The following is a 20,879-nucleotide window of genomic DNA, read 5'->3' on the forward strand; positions in this document are numbered from 1 at the left end:
CGTTGGCTTTGGGTGCAAAGAAACTGAATATTCACCTCCAAACCTGCAGGATCCTCTTTTTATAATCCACAGTCTAACACTTTGTTTCTGCAATCGATTCAAAATAGAGCGATGAAGCTCCAACTACCAACGAAGAAGAAGAAGAAGAAGAAGAAAAAGAAGAACCTGCTTCAGCTGACGAAAGTGCCCGGGGGCGACCGCCCGGATGGGGGTCCTGTTGTTTTTTCCTTCTTCTTCATCTGCACATGTTTATGCAAATGAGCCGTGCACTCCCCCCTCCCCAATGCCCCCCCCGCCCCCATCTAACATTAATTAGCACAGTGCTACCTTGCTCAATATTTGGTAACAGAGCCACCGACGGCGGATGCTTTTAATTAAGTGCAGGAGAGAGTACAGGTGTGCTAACGAGCAAAGAGGAGCTAATTTGAATAAAAATCGTCCCATTTAATTGAGGGTGTGTGTGTGTGGGGGGGGGGGGGGGGGGTTAATTAGGAACAGCGGCAAGACTTAACATCTGAAATTCTTCTGGCCTCGTTTTGAAGCTGAGCTGTGATGAGTCGCCGTCAGCGCTTCACTAAATCTTTAACGTCTTTAACGTCTGTTTATAAGAAATGGCAGGTTTTTAATCTCAGGATTTTATATCTGATCTTTCAATTCATTTTTTTATGTCGCATAATCATCCAGAATCATATTTATATATAGAATGTAAAATAAATCTCATTATTTGATGAACACCAGCGTTCTGTCATGGTGACTTTTAAACATTTTCTGTAATCCTCTTTGGTTTTTCCTGTTTCCTGTTTTGAAAGTTTCTTCTTTGGTGTTTTGTTTCTTGTTTTACTTCCTGTCTCCACTGATTGGTCGACAGGTTTCTCCTCTACCAATCAGCTCTCATGTAAATATACAGTCCTGAGTTTTTGTTTTGTCCTTGTCAAGTCCTCCGTTGACTTCCTGACTTGAGTTTTGTCTTTTGGGTTTTTGGATTAACCTCCGTCCCTCACGCTGCAGCATCTTTTTGACACGTCACATTAATCTGTTCATGTTTTGCCGTCGATTCAGCAAAGATTATAAGAGACAGGAACTGAAGACGCTGCTTCAGGAGACATGTCCAATTATCTTTGTCTCAGCTTTGACGATTAAAGAAAAGACACAGACGAGAAGATGTTAGAAGGTCCACTGACCTCCCTCCCTCCGTCCTTCCTCCACTGATCGTTAAGTTCAAGCTGTAATGAGACCCAGTGGTAATAATTAACACTGAGCTCAGCTTCACCTCCGGCCTCGTCATAATGAGACCTTGTTTGTTTGTTTGTTTGTTTGTGCTCCGACAGTGAAGAAGAAGAAGAAGAAGGAGAAGAAGAAGAAGAAGGAGAAGGAGAAGAGCGGCTGTTGGAAGATTTTCCATGTCAACGTAACGCTGCAATTAGACGGAGTGAGGGTCTGATGAAGACGCTCAGACCCTAAAAGAATATGAAGTCATCAGACAGACGGAGGTTTGATCTGATGCTGCGTTCATAGTTCACCACAGATAGACAGATAGCTTTAGTTCTTCTATCGTTGACTGTTCATGTTCTGATGATTCATTGTGACGAAGGCTTCATTAAAGCTTCAGTCCAGCTCCTGGTTTTCCTCCAGTAACACTCATCTAAAACTAAAATGCTTTAAATTTCTGGGAATCTAGAAACCACCCCCGCCTCCTTCCGCTAATAAAGCGTCATGAAAGGAGACCCTGCAGGTGCCTACCTGTGCCGGCTCACCTGTACTGACTTGTGTTGGAGGTGAATTAATGACAGGGGACGGTCCCATTGGCAGCTTTCACCCCTCCACCGTCACTCTGCAGGAAGCTGGATGCCAGCTAGGAAGATGTTCAGTCATGTTTCCTCACAGCCCCGAGGAGATCACGTCAGCTTCATCTCTGCCACCTCATCAGATGGCTTTGAGATGATGAGCTGATGAATGGATGAGCTGATGAATGGATGAGCTGATGAATGGATGAGCTGATGAATGGATGAGCTGATGAACGGATGAACTGATGGGTTGAGCTTCAGTGATCAATCCTCTGGAGGAAAGATGGATGTGATTATTCATTCATGATATAAAACTAGTACAAGTGATCCTTCCTTCCTTTCTACCTTCGTTCTCTCCTTCCTTTCCTTCCTTCATTTCCACTTTCCAGTAACTAACATCAGAAATAAACAAGACCTTTGATTTTACATCTTGTTCCAAAATCTGGATCATCTCAACAAGTCAGACAGAACAAACTTGGCTGTGATGGTCAGTTTACAGCACTTATCTTATATTTCAGGTTAAAAATATGGCAGCACATTTTATAATAAATTTACTCCTCCTTTACGTCCATTTTAAAGATGTTATTCTAACATTTTCATGCTTGTTGTCCTCCTTCTAAACCCGTCAACAGATCAAACTGAACCTCAGCTTCCATCTCTTTCTCTGTGATGTAAATTATAAATTAAATTGAGTAGTAACTGAAGCTTGTCCTGGTGGTAATAGTTGTGGTCGTAGCTTTTTTCCTGTGACATTAACTCTCTGCTCACTGTCTCCGTCTGTCTACAGACTCTCTTTACTGAAATACAACAGTTTTCATGTTAGTTTCAACCAGGAGTAGAGTTTGAAACCACTGGACTCTGTTAACTAGAGGACAATCTAAAGAAAACAAGCTGGAAGCAAAGACACTTGACTTGTTGATGTTTCATCCAATCAGGAACGTCGGTGGGTGTCACATGACCAGAGTCAGTTAATGATCAGATACCTGTTCCCAGTGAATGCTTCTCTAATAAACCAGAGACTCTGGGTGTGATCAGGGTCAGTTCTACCTTTTCATCATGCAGTTTATATTTCTACAGTTATTGACTTAACTATTGTAATTAAGAATAATTATCATTATTAAATATCATGAGTTCAGTTTAATATCAGACACAGCGTCTCATCCTGTTTTGTTTATTTATTCCTCGTGTCCATCTCGTTCTCGTTCGTCTGCAGACTCAGCTGTTTTAGTTTTCGAGCAGGTGCTGGTTGCTGACAGATGGAGGCGGCGGCCGACGACGTCTGCAGGAAACCGCCGTCCTTTCTTTCAGAGCGTGATTGGCGGCTGTTTGCATCCCAAACACTGGTGTAATTGGTGTTTATGTGGCTGCTGCTCACCTGTACGACAGGTTTGTGTTGAGGTGAGATCTGTGTGCTGATATTTCTTTCTACACTTTCACCTCCTCTACAGAAACACGTCACAGATCTATTATTTTGTGATCTCGATAATAACACGTTTTTCTCCTGCGCTCAGACAAACGACCGAGGCGTCTCCTCCCGATCATTAGAACCAAACTAATGAACCCACCGTTGTTGTGTGTTTTTTCTTCCAGAAATGAAAGCGTTATATCACAATCACCAGAAAATTATGCTTCTCTCGAGATCACAAAAATAATTATGCTGTGATCTTGTTATATGTGGTTTACGTGTTAAATCAATTTCTGCAATCGCACAGTTATATATGAAGCTTTACACCTCAACCACAACTCCTCAGAGTTCTTAAATAATGATTTAACAGAGACAAATCGACAGTGTTCAGCTAATAAAGTTTATTAATTAATCTCTTAAACCTTAATTTTCACTTTTAACTGAACTAGAAGTCGTTGTAAAGTTTAACCTTCAGAGTCTAGAGGATTAGGACCTACACAGTGTTAGTCATAATGTTATGGCTGATAGATGAATGTTCTACTGCAGTGGCTAAAACAAAGCTGACCCGTTAGGGAGGTCTCCTAGGGAAAACGTAGCCCGTTGCCACTGCTGTAGTTTAAAGTTTGTCACTTTGAGTCTTGATCCAGGAGATGATCTAAGATCTTTAACTAACATCATGTTTTCATCTTCACTGCTTCATAAACCTGCTCATCACCAGAAAAGACACAGCTACAATACTGATATATAGACTCCCTGTCCAGATCATTAGGTACACCAGTGAAGTCATTCCAATCTAAATAAGTGATTGACCTGGATGATCACTGTGGTGCCACTGACTACTGCGTCAAAACATTAGGAACACGTGTCGGTTCAATAGTTCTGCAAAATAAAAACACACCTGAATCAACATCTCTAAAACTAAAGCTGAACACCAGAACCTTCACATGTTGCCCCTAGTGTACCTAATGAATTGTCAGATGACTGTAAGTGGAAGCATCTGAGTTTGTTCATCATTATATTTAGTTTGGGACTAAATATATATAAGTGTTAGTGAGGTTAGTAAAGGTGTCCCACAAGGATCTACTCTCGGTCCTCTCCCATTAACCTTATTTTCAACGCTCCACATATTAATGTCTCTTCATACGCTGATGACTCTGTTTTATATGTCACAAGCGATGCATGTCAACATAACTTTCTACAGAAAATGATTTGCGCTACTACGAGGTCCTGTTCACTGGGACTTAAATAAACCTTTTTGCTCTATATACTAATACCTAATGTGACTTAGTCTTTAATTCTGTCTTCAGCTAGTCTTAAACTTGTCTTAAAAAGTTTGTTTTAAATAATTTGTCTTAAATGTTTCCTAAAGTAATTATTTAAAAATAAATGTGTCTTTTATTTTAACATTAAACGTCATGTTCAACCTGAACAACTGATGCTTTTACTCCCAAATATTGAAATGAAAACTACGGTTTCATCAGAAGAAAAGAACAAACTTCTTTGCCATTAAACTTCTTTTCTTCGAGGGACTAATATAGATTTTGACAATTGTTTTGTTTTCTTTCCTTTTTCCTGCCAGAAGTGAGTTAATCAATGTGAAACCATGAAATTATTTATTTATCCATCACCTCCTCGAGTCGTGCTTCACAGTCGACCAGCCGACCTAGAAATTAAGCAGTAATCTAAATAACGGTGAGTGCAGCCTGCGTCGCTGCTTTAACGTCAAACTAAAATGTTATTTTCTCCATGATTAACTGTAATTATCTCAATCATTGTTCTGCAGACTCACAGCAGCGTTCTCGTCCAAGTCCTCAGCCGTCATTACACTTAATTAGAGCTCTTTCAGTGAATCATAAAAAAAAAAACATAATTTACAGTTTATTGGAGGCAGCTCCTCTCAGCCAATCACAGCGGCCCGTCCAGGTGGCGCCGTAGGAAACAGTCAGGATGGGCGAGGCCGCCTCCGGGTGCTGATTCAGGATCAGATCTTCCTGGTCGCCGGTCTCCATCGTCTGCTCCGGCTGAACCAGCTCTTCCAGTCTATAAACACCGCCCGGGAACCGAAAGCCCGTCATTAGCCCGTCATGGCGGCCATAAATCAACTCTGTCGTCGTGGTGACGTGACCTACAAATCAGGAAGACGTGTCAGAGCTGACGGGCCTTTGGCATGTCGGATGAGTTCGTAGAGAAAGTTGACAGTACTGATAGATGGATGAGTCGGACTTTAGGTGGTTTACTCTCTGCAGGACTTCGCTCTGTGGCGTCTTCACATGATTTGGCGTGCAGAGCTTCTCCTCACCTGAAGGTCTTCATCGCATTAGGGAGGAACATTAGACCATCCATCACCTGCGCTGCTCGTAAAACGGAGGAGTTTATGTGGCAGTTAGCGAGGAGGAGCAGTCTGTAAATGCTGCACGATAATCGATGGACGTGAATCACTGACTTTTATAGATGTTTTGTTCCTTTTTTACAAAGTCTTCTGGCAGTTGCTGCTGCACGCTTCAATCTACGTTTGCAAACTTCTTTATTACAACAGAAAGTTTAATTTACTGTGTTTATGATCGATGCTCATCATTAATCTGTCACGACTCTGAACCTGGGAGGATCACCGACTCCTCTGGATTCTGCCTGAAGTGACTGATGAACATTTGTTGTTGAAACATTTGTTCAATGAAGAAAGAAAGAAAGAAAGAAGACGTTAAAGCTACATAGAAACATGATTCCTTGTCCATAAGTTAGTAAAATCTTCCTGAGGCTAGAGAGAAAGGGTCCTAGGGTTAGAGTTGTGGACTTTAAGGGGATTTGTGGTTGTCATTGCAAAATATGCCAAAGAGTGTTCATTTTTATTTGGAGTAAATCCACCTCGTTCTTTCTGCTGGTTTTGCACAAACACAGAAACACTGAGGCGACGAAGGCAGGAAAAAAATAAGTTCTTTAACAGGAAGAAACCTTGAGCAGAACCGGGCCTCAAGCAGATGATTCCTTCTGAAAACTGATTTGGTTTTGGTTTTTGTGATAAGTTCCAGAGGTTTCTGAATAAAAAAGAAAATGTTCTTTAGAAACCTTGAGCAGAACCGGGCCTCAGGCAGGTGGGTTTGAGGCTTGAGGCCGTGAAAGGGACAGGTGACGGAAGGTGTTGATAAAAACAGTCCTAACTCAAACATGCATACGTTCATTTAACAACATGGTACGACAACAAGTCACAGACGGGCCCCTGATACACAGCAGAGATCCTTGGTTCTTGAGGGGGGTGGGGGGTGGTGTGGTACCCCCACGGTCCAAACCAGTAAAATCTGCCCTAGATAGAAAGGGTCCTAGGGTCAGGGTTAGTTTAGGACAAATAACTTGGTCTTTAGTTTGTTCTTGTCTTGTAACCTTGACTCTGTTTTTACTTCCTGACATGTTTGCTCAGAAACAGGCTGGTAGGAGCCTGGTGTGGTTTGTCTCCAGGTTTACCTCCACCTGAAGGGTTCCTCCTGTAGCCAGGTGTGTGAGGAGGTGAGTGAGGAGGTGAGGACAGAGTAGAGGGAGGTGGAATTCCCCTCCGTCTGCTCTGCCTCTGTAAAACTCTGCGTCGGGTTACTGTCCTAGGTTTGTACAGTAATGCACTGATGAGCATGTAAATACTGCTCCTCATGTAAATAGACCTGAGTGAGTCATGGAGGAGGAGGAGGAGGAGGAGGAGGAGGAGTGTTTTGTATAAACGGACAGATCTGGAGAACGACAGCCTCTCAGTTTAATCGCTCTCATTTGCAGCAATTAAGTTGATTTGGTTGATGAGAGGTTTGATAACGAGACGTTCATTTGTCTTGTTTGGATTAAATACTGTGATTAATGTCACAGAGGAGGAGGAGGAGGAGGAGGTGGAGGAGGAGGAGGAGGAGGTGGAGGAGGAGGAGGAGGAGGAGGAGGAGGTGGAGGAGCTGGAGGAGGTGGAGGAGGAGGAGGAGCTGGAGGAGGTGGAGGAGGTGGAGGAGGTGGAGGTGGAGGAGGAGGAGGAGGAGCTGGAGGAGGTGGAGGAGGTGGAGGAGGTGGCTGACGCTAATTACCGCTGATTGGAGGAGAACAAACTAACCACCATGAAAACCTCCTCATGGATCAGCTGGGAAATATAATCATATATATGTATACGTATATACGTATATATATAATCAATAAGAAATACATGGAGCTTCTCCTCCTCCTCCTCCTCCTCCTCCTCCTCCTCCTCCTCCTCCTCTGTTTTCTTCTTCCTCTTTTTCTCCTCCTCTTCTCCTCCTTCTCATTGTTCTTTCTTTTTTCTTCCTTCTACTACTTCTCCTACTCCTTCTTCATCTTCATCTTCTTCTCCTCCTGCTCCTCCTCTTCCTCCTTCCTCTCTTCCTCCTCCTCCTCTTCCTCCTCATTTTTCTCCTCCTCCTTCTCCTTCTTGTTTTTTTCTTCCTTCTCCTCCTTCTCCTTCTTCTCCTCGTCCTTCTCCTTCTTCATCTACTCCTCCTCCTCTTCTTCCTTCTACTCCTCTTCCTCCTCCTCCTCCTCCTCCATGTTCCTCTTCTCCGCCTGCTCCTCCTCCTTCTTTTTTTCTTCTCCTCTTCCTTCTCCTCCTCCTCTTCCTCCTTCCTCTCTTTCTCCTCTTCCTCCTACTCCTTCTTCATCTTCTTCTTCTCTTCATCCTCCCCCTTTCTCCTTCTCCTTCTCCTTCTTCATCTACTACTCCTCCTCTTCTTCCTCCTACTCCTCTTCTTCCTTCTCCTCTTCCTTCTTTTTCTTCTTCTCCTCTTCTTCCTCCTTCCTCACTTTCTCCTCTTCCTCCTTCTCCCCCTCCTTTTCTTCTTCTTCTCCTCCTTCTACTCCTCCTCGTTCCTCCTCTTCTTCTCCTCTTCCTCCTTCCTCTCTTTCTCCTCCTCCTGCTCCTCCTCTCCGGTGGTTGATGGTCTGGTCTCCATGGTAACCGTTGACCCTCTGGCCGGGGTCACTGATCAGGTCGATCAGTTTTATTCTGATAATTGATTTTATTCGTCTCAGCTCTGAGGAGATAAAGACGAGTGATGATTTGTTTCGTGCCGGTCGTGCACCTACATGCAGCCCACCATCTGTTATTACATCTCAGCCGTCTCCACGGCAACGGCACCAACATACAGGCAGGTAGCAGCGATGGAGGAGGAGGAGGAGGAGGAGGAGGCATACATCTCCATCATCCTTCATGGAGTCGTCTTTTATCACCTTAAAGTTTATTTGTTCTCTAAATGAATCTGTTCTTCTCAGGATTCATGTTTCTCTGTAAACTCAACATCGTTCATGACTCAGGACGTTAGAGGGAGACGCAGCGAGATGGAACTAAATAAAAGAGATAGAAAGTAAACTAAGAACATCTGGAAACAGACTCCTTTCTTTCTGAATAAACTTCTTCCTTCTTTCTTTCTTTCTTTCTTTCATGTCTCTCTCCTTTTTGTCCTCCTCCTCCTCTTTCTTCCTCCTCCTCCAGTTTATTCATGGTGTAGTAAAGTTTATCTGGAGTCTCTCTGTTGGGAACTGATTCTGCTCCAGCAAAGATCTGACGGACCAATCAGATCGTGTGGGGGCGGAGCTTAATGTGGTGATTGACAGAAGAGTTTTAGGACTCATAGTCAGAGACTCGTCCAGTGTCTTTATATCATGGAGCTTTAGATTAGAAGTAAAATAATACTAGTAGTAGTAGTAGTAGTAGTAATACTAGTAGTAGTAGTAGTAGTACTAGTAGTAGTAGTATTTCTGATGCTTTATGTTTCAGTCTGTCCTGAGTCTTCACCTCTAAGGTCTGAATCTGGTTCTTCATCTTCAGTGAACATTCAAAGATCTGCTTCTCTTTCTTTCTTTCTTTATCTTCTTCTGTTTCTGTCTTATTTCTCTACTTTGTTCTTTCTCTCTCTCTCTCTTTTTTTTAGCTTTCTTTTACTAATGTACTTGTTTTCCGGTGTGTTGTTTTAATGGTTGTTTAATCTTTTGTGAAGCACCTTGGTTCATGTGATTTATGTAAATAAAGAACATTTACATAAATCACATCAGTCTGAGACACACGAGGGTGAATTTAAAGCTGAGTAGTTTATAACATTACACAGACTACAGTATATATAGTTTTACTGTCTAATTAAATGACATTAGATTTATTCTTCTGACGATAAATAACAAACATGAACAGATTCTACGGGGATTTTATTTTGAAAGTCGAGGAACTTTAATTTGTAGGAGTTAACTGGTGTCAGACACGAGCGGAGTTTAATTTAATTAAACGTTTAATGATGAACTGAGATCACGGACACACACTGATCCAGAGACAGGACGGGGACACCGGGCTCCAGGAGCCGCCAGAGGCCGCAGACAGGACGGGGACACCGGGCTCCAGGAGCCGCCAGAGGCCGCAGACAGGACGGGGACACCGGGCTCCAGGAGCCGCCAGAGGCCGCAGCCCGCGGCCCGCAGGAGCAGAGGGACACCGGGACAGAGCGGCGGCAGCAGCCGGGGAACAGCTGCTGGAGGCGGGGGACTGACGGGACTGAGGCCGCTGCTCTGTCACCGACTTTAAATCTTTAATTTATATATGTTTATTTATATTATATATATTATATTATATAAGAGTTCAGAACCAGAAACATTAAAAACGATCAAACGTCTTCAAAACGATTCTGATGTAAAAACTTTACAGGTTGTTAAAATACACGTTAAACACGACGTTTGTAGTTTCACTTCGGCCAGAATTTTATTTTAATACATTTATAACTAAATATATTTTAGAGAAAATCCTTAATGGAAAATATATTTAGAATTATATTATTCTTATTAAGTGCAGAGGCAGTAATAGTGTGTGTCAGAAATATATCACATCATATGAATATGTTTAACAACCTGCTACTAGAATAAAATAAAATAAAATAAAATAAAATACATTAAGGATAAAATGATGTGTTGATCTAAAAATGTTAAAAATACAAACTATAGTAGATGCTCACTAACAGATGACTGTGAATAAATAATATATAAAAATAAAAATGAATCAATAAAATAATAATTCGTTTTTTGTTTGCAATTTTAATAAAATTTTGTTCTTTAAAAAAATAAAATATAAACCGTATTACATGTACTCTGATAATAATGAAATTATAAAAATATTTAATAATCTAAAAAATGTATATATTAACAATCTGACCTTTATCTTTGAAACGTTATAAATAAAATAATGAAGAAAAGTTGACTTCCTTCATAATTAAATACATTGTTGGCTTATTTTTTTTTTTTAATGTGATTCGTAAAAATGTTCTAAAATGAAATAATAAATAAATAAATCAAAGAATAAAGACATGAAGATTTCATTTATTTTGTTTGTTTTTATTTATATTTTTTTCCAAATCTGAACACAGGAAGTACAAAGCTTCTGTCTTTTCTCTTTTTTATTTTTCCAGAGGAAGTGAGTGGTACAGTTAGTGCATTCAGTCCTAAACGATGAAAAAATAGATCTAAGAAGAAACAGAAGAAGAAGAAGAAGAAGAAGAAGAAGAAGAAGAAGAAGAAGAAGAAGTGCTACATAAGGAGGTGATGAGGTAACTGTGTCCAGGAAGAAGAACCAAACTGAAGAGATGCTGAGAGAAAGAAACAAAGAGTCCACACATTATTATCATTCTCATTATTATTCTCATCCTCCTCATTATTTACACGTCAGATGCATAGAATACTTTTCTTTTTTTACATAAATACCTACATTTCCTCCAGAAACACAAAGAAACAACCAGCAGAGTGAAAAGAGAAGCGAACGTCTCTGAGAAGAACGAGTCTGAATGAAGTCAGAAGGAAATAACAGTTATTATTAATTATTAATCTGCTTCTTTTCCTCAGTGTCAACAAACCTTTAAGACGAGCAGCAGACCCGGAAGTAGCTCAGAAACTCGTTTAATTAATGAATCCGCTGCTGAAAATAGTCCCAAGAAACCCCGTCTTCTTTCTATCAGGTGTTCTGAGTCACCTGAGGATGACGTCAATAGTAAAGGCTTTACTTTTATTTTTATCTAATAAGATAAAAAATTATTTTATTTCCCAACATCAAGATTTAAGTTCTGTCAAGAAGAAACTGTTTATTTCGATGATTAAGAATAAATAATAATAATAAAAAACTGTTTTTAATTGTAAATTTATGCCATAAAACAGAAGCCCTCAATAATAAATGTGGATTAATCCGCCTCTGAAAATAGTCCCAATCATTTATTTATTTATTTATTTTATTTATAGGTCTGTGTCATATTTTTTCCTTTATTTTGTTTTTATAAATAAAACGAATATTATAAATATTATGGGATTTTTTTTTTTTTTTTTTACGTGTATATTTCCTAGAACAGAAGAGTCAATGAATGTGGATTAATCCGCCGCTGAAAATAGTCCCGAGCATTTTTTTTTTTTTTTAATCTTTTCTTTTAATTCATATATTTTTTGTAAACATATATCCAGGTCTGTTGTTAAAAATAGATTTGATTTATTCAATTAACATTTTAATTTAACTTCTGATGGGAAATGTGAAAACTTCTTTTATTTATAAATAAAAAGAAAAAAAAAGAAATATTAAGAATAAAATAAAACTGTTCATTGAAATCCATTAACTACATAAATGTCCTAAATATCATGTGGATTTTATTTATTTATTTATTATTTATTTATTTGTCCCAGGGCGCTGCAGCTGTTTGTTATTTAAACACTAACGTCTGTCAGTGAAATCTTCAGGTTGTTGTTTCGTTTGTTGACAATGAGGAAAATATTAAACGTTTCCAGATTCTGTGACGTCCAGCTCATCCTGCAGGTGTCACTTTCCTGATCTGATTTCAGACATAATCCGGTTTAGTTGCTCTAGCGCATGTAAACGCAGGCTAGCTAGCTAGCGGGGGAAGCTAACCGGAGCTGATGAACCTCGTCTCATGTCTCAGATTCTCTCAGAAATAAAAGAAACTCCTCAAAGACTCAAAGAAACAACCTGGTCTGATGCTTGAAACTGATTTTCCATGAGTTCCTGCTTGTTTTGGGTTCAGAGCTGCCAGAAAGAAAAAGAACTGATTAGTTTTTTAATGTTTTCAGCGTCTCATCTTTGTGAAATATTCCTCCTGAGAAGAAGCTGTTCTCTGGGACGTGAGAAGTTCTCAGACAGATAACTTTTCTCTTTGCTGCAGACGGACGCTCAGAAACCTTCAGTCGTCTCAGTTTTTATTTTCCAGACGCTGGCGTCGTCGAGCGTTCAGTCAGCCCAGACAGCGCTTCGCTTCTTGGACGCTTCAGATCCTCGTCTGTCCAACTCCACCAGGACATTTCAGTAAAACAGTCGTTCCTCTTTTGTTTTGTCTCCGTCTGTAACAGGACACCGAGCCGAGTGTTTGTCACGTGAATGTACATTATGAGTGTTATGGTCTGATATCAGATTATTCTAAAGGCTTTTAAAAAGAATTCATTCAACATCTTCCTGTTTCTTCCTGCAGCTCCAACTTCATGTCAGCTCCTTTTAAAGGTTTAAACATCATCCTGTAGTTTTTAGTAGAAACCGTCAGAGTCGCTGCTCCAGACGTCATCAGAGAGGAATTAAAAACTCCTAAAGTTCAGATTGTTCTTACTTTCACATTAATGTAATACATTTCATGTATTGGTCGGTTTAGTTTGAATAATTCAAAGCTACATAAACTCCTCCTCCTCCTCTCAGCTCCAGTTTGTCTTTCTGTCCTTAAATAACCAACGTTTGACTTTAAGTACTTTAGTTTTAATCAGGGCTTCAGACCAACGTCTAAATGTTGTTGGGTTTGTTTTAGAGGATGAAACAGGAAGTGGAGGTCGTGGAGAAGACACGGTGCGTTCACTGCCGTCTGGTCAGTAAACACAACACGGTGCGTTCACTGCCGTCTGGTCAGTAAACACAACACGGTGCGTTCACTGCCGTCTGGTCAGTAAACACAACACGGTGCGTTCAGGGTCTCATGGTTGTGATCGTGTGTTTAAATCTGTTTTAAAATGTCTCATCGTTCCAGATGTTTGACGCCGTGTTTCCTGACTTCACCGCAGGTTTGAGTGTGTGACGGTGCGTTCACTGGCATCTAGTCAGTAAACACAACACGGTGCGTTCGCTGCCGTCTAGTCAGTAAACACAACACGGTGCGTTCAGGGTCTCATGGTTGTGTTTAAATCCGTTCAGATAACAGTTCTGTCATGTTTCCTGACTTCATGGCAGGTTTTGTGTCTGAGTGTGTGGTGGTGCGTTCGCTGGCGTCTAGTCAGTAAACGTAACGCGGTGCGTTCGCTGGCGTCTAGTCGTCGCTGAGGACGTCCACATCCTCCCCACCAGGCTGCTGCGTGGCTGCTCTCCAGCGGCTGACGTGTTGGCTTCCCTTCCTCTTCTGCTGAGCCTCCGGAGACTCTTCCTCCAACTTCTGACGCTTGTGCTTCGTCCTGCGGTTCTGAAACCAAACCTTGACCTGTGAACACATGAACGGGACACGTTAACAGACATGAACACATGAACGGGACACGTTAACAGACATGAACACATGAACGGGACACGTTAACAGACATGAACACATGAACGGGACACGTTAACAGACATGAACACATGAACGGGACACGTTAACAGACATGAACACATGAACGGGACACGTTAACAGACATGAACACATGAACGGGACACGTTAAGAGACATGAACACACGAACGGGACACGTTAACAGACATGAACGGGACACGTTAACAGACATGAACACATGAACGGGACACGTTAACAGACATGAACACACGAACGGGACACGTTAACAGACATGAACGGGACACGTTAACAGACATGAACACATGAACGGGACACGTTAACAGACATGAACACACGAACGGGACACGTTAACAGACATGAACACATGAACGGGACACGTTAACAGACATGAAGAGAGTAGACGAAAAAGTAAGAAAGAAAGAAAACAACAAAGAGGAGAACAATAATAAATAAAGAGAAGTGATTATATATATAAATATATCTGATCAGTAATGAAATATTTCCCAGCATGCCTCTGTCTGATGAATAAATAACTGGAGCTGAGGATGAAGAGGAGGAGAAACAGGAAGTGACGTGATCTTAGTGATTAATGAGGATTAATAATCTCTGACGTCTGACGGATCTCTTTCTGGGAAATGAGCTCATTAATAATTGGGGATGAATCAGTGGCGTTGCCGTGGCGACCTGATGATGAAATGCTGTCAATCATCCTGAGCTGACTAACGGTCGACTCATCCTCCGACCGACCGAACATCACTTCATCATAACTGTTAGTTTACTCTGATGATGTGACTTTTAACTGATTGATTGATTGATTGATATTTTCTTTAACGACATTAACTTGTTGTTTTAGTTTTCATTCATTCATCAGTGATTCAGGCCTTTTGTTTCATCCATGCTTTCATCAGTTTGCTGGGTGTTCATGTGCTCATTCGTTTTTTAAATAGTTTTTCATCAGTTCATGTGTTCACTGATTCATTTGTGTATTTCAGCATTAAATAATCAGCCTCATTTTCCCATCATGCCTCCCTCCTCCTCCTCCGTTTCCCATGATGCTCACCTGCGTCTCGGTCAGACACAGCCCGCTGGCCAGCTGCTTCCTCTCGGCTCCGACCACGTAGTGGTTCTTCTCGAAGGCTCGCTCCAGACGAAGCAGCTGAGACGGAGAGAACGCCGTCCGGATCCGTTTGGGTTTCCTGGAGAACGGGCCGTGGAGCAGCAGGTTCTCTGGACTGCTGTCCTCCCCTGGACAAAGACAGGACAGACAAGATGAGGACAAATGTCTGGGCCTGAAGTTGATTTTGATTCATATGAAATTAAAGTTTCATCCCTGGATCACGTCTGTCAGGCTCTACCTGACTGGATGGAGCCTGACAGACAAGGTCCAGGGTTTGTTAATACACCTCTAATCAGATGGAAGAAGAAGGAGAAGGAAAAAGGAAAGAAGAAAAAGTAAAGAAGAAGAAAAGAACGAGAAACAGACAAAAAAGGAAAGAAGAAGAAAAAGAAAAACTAAAGAAGAAGAAAAGAACGAGAAACAGACAAAAAAGGAAAGAGGAAGAAAAAGAAAAACTAAAGAAGAAGAAAAGAACGAGAAACAGACAAAAAAGGAAAGAGGAAGAAAAAGAAAAACTAAAGAAGAAGAAAAGAACGAGAAACAGACAAAAAAGGAAAGAAGAAGAAGAAGAGACAACAAGCTGAGGACAATCGTCTGCTCCTGATCTAATAGTCGATGTTAATTAATATAAAAATAAAGTTTAATCCCTGAACCATGTCTGTCAGACTGGATGCAGCCTGACAGACATGATCCAGGGTAACGGTCATCCTCAGTAAACCGGTCCTCACAGGGATGGAGAAGCCTGTGGCTGATGAACAAACACTTCGTCTGTTTGACATTTGCATCTGGATTTTATGACAAACACACCCACAAAACCCAGAACCTGACGGTGTTCACATGTAAACGACATTTAAATCTGTTCATCTGAATAAATAAGTTACACACAGGACTCAGTTAAAGCTCTGAGAGGACGCAGGGACTGAACCGACCACGTCTGATATCAGCGCTCTGCTCAGAGTTTATCATTTATGATCAGATCAGATGAACCTGATTAAAGTCTCATCTTGTTGAGCTTCAGACCGTTTAAACTGACTAAGATTAATGACTCTTTGCATCTTTTTCATCTTTTCAGAGATAAAACTGAAGTTTAATTCAGAGACAAGTCGACTTTTGTTGCTTCCTTTGTTTTGTCCGTTGTGACGTCAGAGTCATAAACGCCACGCCCACAGTCTCTCAGCCGTGCGGCAGTAAAACTGTTTTACAGGAACATCTGGTTCAAGCTTCACATAAAAAACGTAAACACGCGGAAAATAAAAAGAAAACTTTGTTTGACGATTCAGTTTGAAAATCTGCAGATCGATCAGATAATCTTTTATTTTATGCAAAAAAGCGTCAACGTTTCGATCGTTTCCCTCGGGCCACTCTTACCCACCAGTTCCCGCCATTTTGTTTTAGAGAAACGATGAAAATCAAACTAAAACTCTTTCTACTGAACAGATTGAAGCGACCAACGTTAGCTCACGCCTCCACGAAATGATTTCCATCTCGGTTCAGCTGATTTTCCTGAAGTGAAGTTTTTCGCAGATTGAAAACATCTCATTTGTTTATGAGCCGATGAAAGAAAAGTCGCCGTCGACCTTCGCCTCCGATGTTTCTGACCGTTTATTAAAATTAATACGTGAATGTGTCTTTACATAAAAACAAATCCGTCCTCGAAGGCTACGCCGCCGCCGTCACCGCCGACGACGACGAAAGCAACGACGGGCGCTACGCAAAAAGAGTGGGCTAACCGGCGGCGAGGAGGACAATGGCGCCCGACGCGTCCTCACGCCTTTTCTCCAATGTTAGCGACATTCATATGCAAACTCTGCAGGCGGCAGCCGTGACTGATGGACGCGTCGGTTTGCAAATGTTTCTGTTGAGTGTCAGATAACCTGAAAGGATCTTTAATGTGACGACGCTGAGGTTTACTGAGAGGTCACAGAGAAACTACGTCCACGAGGGTCGGACAGAAAACCCGCCAAAAAAATACGTTTCCGTCAAACTGGACGTTAGCGAGATGTTTAGATTTAATAAGAGTTAGTTTAAAGAAGGAGTCTGAGATCTGATCAGTTATTAATTATTAATCATCTGTCGTGTCTTCACCTGGAAATAATCTGAACGTTTAGACATTTAAAAACGTTCAGACAGATCTATCGACTCCTTGATCGTAGACACGTCCCAACAATGTGCTGCTTTTAGTCTCTGCAGACTTTTATTTTGAAGGGCTGCAGGAAGGAGGTCGACACATCAGATCTGATCAGATTGACTCTGGTCACATGATCATTACAACAACTACACCTGAAGAATAAGAGACTGAGGTAGGATGGAAGGAAGAGAAGAAGGAAGTGGAATAGGAGAAAAGAAGAGAAGGAAATAAAAAGAATAAGGAGAAAAGAAGAAAAGGAATAGGAGAAGAAGAAAATAAGAATAGAACAAAATAAAAAAGAGGAAAAGAAGAAAAAGTAGAAGTGGAGTTGAAAGCAAAACAGAAACAGAAAACAGAAAACTTCAGAGGAAAGACGACAGAAGAAGAAGAAGAAGAGGCATCATCTTCAGCACTGATGCTTCCTCATCCTCCTCATCCTCTTCTTCTTGAGTGCAGACAGGAAGTCACATTAAAACAGGAGAGCAGCAACAAGGATGTGATGTTGCCATGACGACAAAAATTTGCCTTTACAACAACAAGTGATGATTGAAAACTGTCCCAGATCATTATTTTACAGATTAGCTAACAGAGCTAACGAGGCTAACGTGTAAATGGTCTTGCTTTTATATAAAGCGTTTCTACTGGCAGACACATCGACACATTCACACACTGGGAGCAGCTGGGGGTTCAGTGTCTTGCTCAAGGACACTTCAGCATGTGGCCCATTCTGGGGATCGAACCACTAACCCTCTGGTTCATGGACAACCTGCTCTACCCACTGAGCCACAGCCGCTCTGACAATTTATTAACTGAGATTATGGACAAAGATTCATTAAAAAAGAAAAGACAAGACAAACACAAAGAGACAAAATAAAATAAAAACAAAGAGATAAAATAAAAACAGAGAGACACCAAACATTTAAACTACTGTTGTAAAACCACAGAGACTCTACATGATCCCAACTCTGACACTAACTCACCTGGTGTCTAAACAAGCAGGTAAATCACCACTAATGATCATTTATTCAGATCAAGGAGATTCTACTTTGACCTTCACTGGATCCATCCGCCACTGAAAGTAGTCCCTTCACCAACGTTTAAACCGAAATTAACCTGAAAATATTCTAAATATAAATTAATTACTTATCAGTTATAAACAGTTTATTAATAATCTGATCTGGAAGTGAATTTACATTTAATTTGAGTATTTTGATGATAAGTGTGAATACATTTTAAATAAATAAAACTATTTATAAAATTATTTTTACTTTAGGTAAAGCACCAGAGAGAGAATATTTGATATATTTAACACCAATAAATAATAAAACTTAAGAGACGTGTGAGTAAACCTTTGATTTATTTATTGATATAAATATAAATGTGTGACTGAGATGAGAATCACACTGAAAGTTTTTCATTTGATCCAAACTCTGCAGAAAACATCCATGAGGTTTGTTTTTCTCCAAACTTTGTTCAAACTCTTTGAGTTTTATTTTACTAAACAGTTATTATTATTATTATTATTATTCTGTTGTCATTAGTTTTTTCAACATAATTTGATTCAAATGAATCTGTTAAAGTTATTTAAATGATGTTCTCAAGGAGAAAGGTTATCGTGTTTTTATTTCTCTTTTATTATTTAAATGTTTCATTTATTTCATCTTTATGTTTTAGTCGTTGTGTGTCTGTGTGTGTTTGTCGTGGGGGAAAGATTAGAATTAGTATTTACTTTTTAATTCTAAGAAGCGTTTGTTATGTTCCAGTGATTTATCTGAATCTGATGATTTTCTTCTTTGTTCAAATCACAGCATCATATTCATTCATTTATTCATTTATTTATAATTGTTTTTAAACGACCTCTAATCATCTCATTTATTAACTAAACGTTGAGTTGTGTCGTATTTATTATTACTTTTCATTTGATTTCTTCTTCTTCTTTTATTATTACTAAAACATATTAAAACACATTTATTCTTACGTTATTTTTCTATTTTTCTAAATATTTTCTCATTTTCATTGATTTTATGGAAATTATAATTATATATATTTCATTTATTTAATTTTCTTAAACTGAACAGGCCAAACATGAAACATCATAAATGTACTTTATATATAATATTAATAAATATATAATGTTCATTAAGTTTAGAAGAAAATAAATGTTCAAGATATTTAATCAACGTTTATGATGATTAAATTTATTTAGCTTCATTTTAAGACAGAAGGAAACTGAATGAACCTTAAATCCTCCTTCAGTCTCATTTCCACTAAAACGTTTGTTTCTGTTTTAATATAAAAGACAGAAAATAACAGAAACTCTGAGGAGACTTAAATAAATAAAGAAATAAATGGAGAAAGTTTGTGAAAAAAAAAAAAAAAAAACCCAATAAGAATATATTTTAAATGATGATTCAGATCCTGCTTTAATATAAATAAACTGATTTTATAATTTAGATTTTAAATTACAAACCTGAACTGAATGATTCAATAAAAACTGTTTCAATGATTTAAATATTCAAAGTTATTATTTTTCTATCATGAGAATAAATAACAGAATTAATGAGGACTGATCAGTCTGGAGCTTTGGATCAGTTCAGACCAATAAAAGTGTCACCGGGACCGGGGCCGGGGCCGGGACCGGGACCGGGGCTCACCTTGGAAGCGGTGTCCCAGGTAGCGGCTCCGCAGCACCCACGGGTAGAAGCTGAGCGCCTCCCGGTGCTGCGGGCTGAAGAAGCTCTGAGGCGGGATCTGCAGCGGGTGCAGCGGCAGCCCGCCGTGGCCCTGCGCGTGCGTCCCGGGCTCCTGGAGCACCATGTCCGGCCCCGCGGAGAACAAAGTCCTCCCGCTGCTCCCCTGGAAGCAGGTGCCGAAGACGCCGGCGGCGGCGGCGGCGGCGGCCGGGTGCAGAGACTCCGGGAAGCGGAGCGCCGTGGGCCGGATGGGCTCATCCCCGGAGCCGCCGCCGTGGCTGCTCGCCTCCTTCCCGACCAGAGACTCGATGGTGAAGCATTTCTTGTTGCTGCTGTGCTGGAACATGTTGAGCACCTGGCGTTGAGTGGAAGATGAAGATGAAGAAGTCGCGTGGCCCCGCTCCTCACGCTCCCAGTTTCCCCATAACTCTCCAGCGCAGTCCGCCGGTGCGTAAAGGCGCACTAATCCGGGCTCCGTGCACCTGGAGGCGGCTGAAGTTTCCTCACACCTGCGTCCGGGTCCGGGGCGGTGTCTCTGCCGCGCTTCTTCTCTCGGTAATAAAAAACTAAATGAAATAAAATAAATAAATGACAAACTCCTCTCAGAGCCTCCGGGGAGACGGAGCCGGACACAGCGCGGATCCTCGGGGCAGGACGCCGGGTCGGAGCAGAGAGCGGCGGGGCAGCGGAGCTCTGATCAGGCGGTGTCTCCTCTCGCCTCCTGCGGCCACATGCTGGAGTCTGAGCCGAGCCGGGGGAGTCTGTCAGGCAGGAGGCTGCGCACGGATACCTGCCCTGCCCTCCCTGCCTGCCTGCCAGAGGTGCGCTGAGCATGCGCACAAGGGGAGCCGCTCCGACAGCCATTTTGTTGATGGAGGAGGAGGAGGAGGAGGAGGAAGGTTAAAGGTGATGATGACTGACGAGGCTCCAACTAATAATTAATTATAAAATGAATCAGTCTTCATCGATTATTAATTATATTAATAAAACAACAACTAAAGGAATCAATTCATGAAGATTTATATGTTTATGTCTTTATTTATTCACATTCGTTGTGATTTAATTTAATTTTATTGTGATTTTTTTAATGAATGAATATTTCTGATCTGAGTGATGAGGAGGAGGAGGAGGAGGAGGAGGAGGAAGAGGAGGAGGTCAGGGTGGATGGAGGAGGAGCAGGTCGGTCTAACGTTGACTGAACTGTTTTAGGTTTTTATGATGATGCATTCAGGTGTTTCTG

The 20,879-nt window shown here is 40.9% G+C and overlaps 1 protein-coding gene across 1 annotated transcript; it reads right to left on the reverse strand.

Moving 5' to 3' along the window:
* Positions 1-11,855: 11,855 nt before the first annotated feature.
* On the reverse strand, positions 11,856-19,985 carry emx3 (empty spiracles homeobox 3; the record flags this gene model as incomplete). Its single annotated transcript, XM_084550608.1, has 3 exons — positions 11,856-13,637; positions 14,762-14,946; positions 19,601-19,985. The coding sequence occupies 3 exons, from the start codon at positions 19,983-19,985 to the stop codon at positions 13,470-13,472; spliced, it is 738 nt and encodes a 245-aa protein (XP_084406734.1). The 3' UTR covers positions 11,856-13,469.
* Positions 19,986-20,879: the final 894 nt, after the last annotated feature.

This window comes from Chelon labrosus, assembly GCF_963514085.1.
Source record: "Chelon labrosus genome assembly, chromosome: 8".
Taxonomy (NCBI): Eukaryota; Metazoa; Chordata; class Actinopteri; order Mugiliformes; family Mugilidae; genus Chelon; species Chelon labrosus.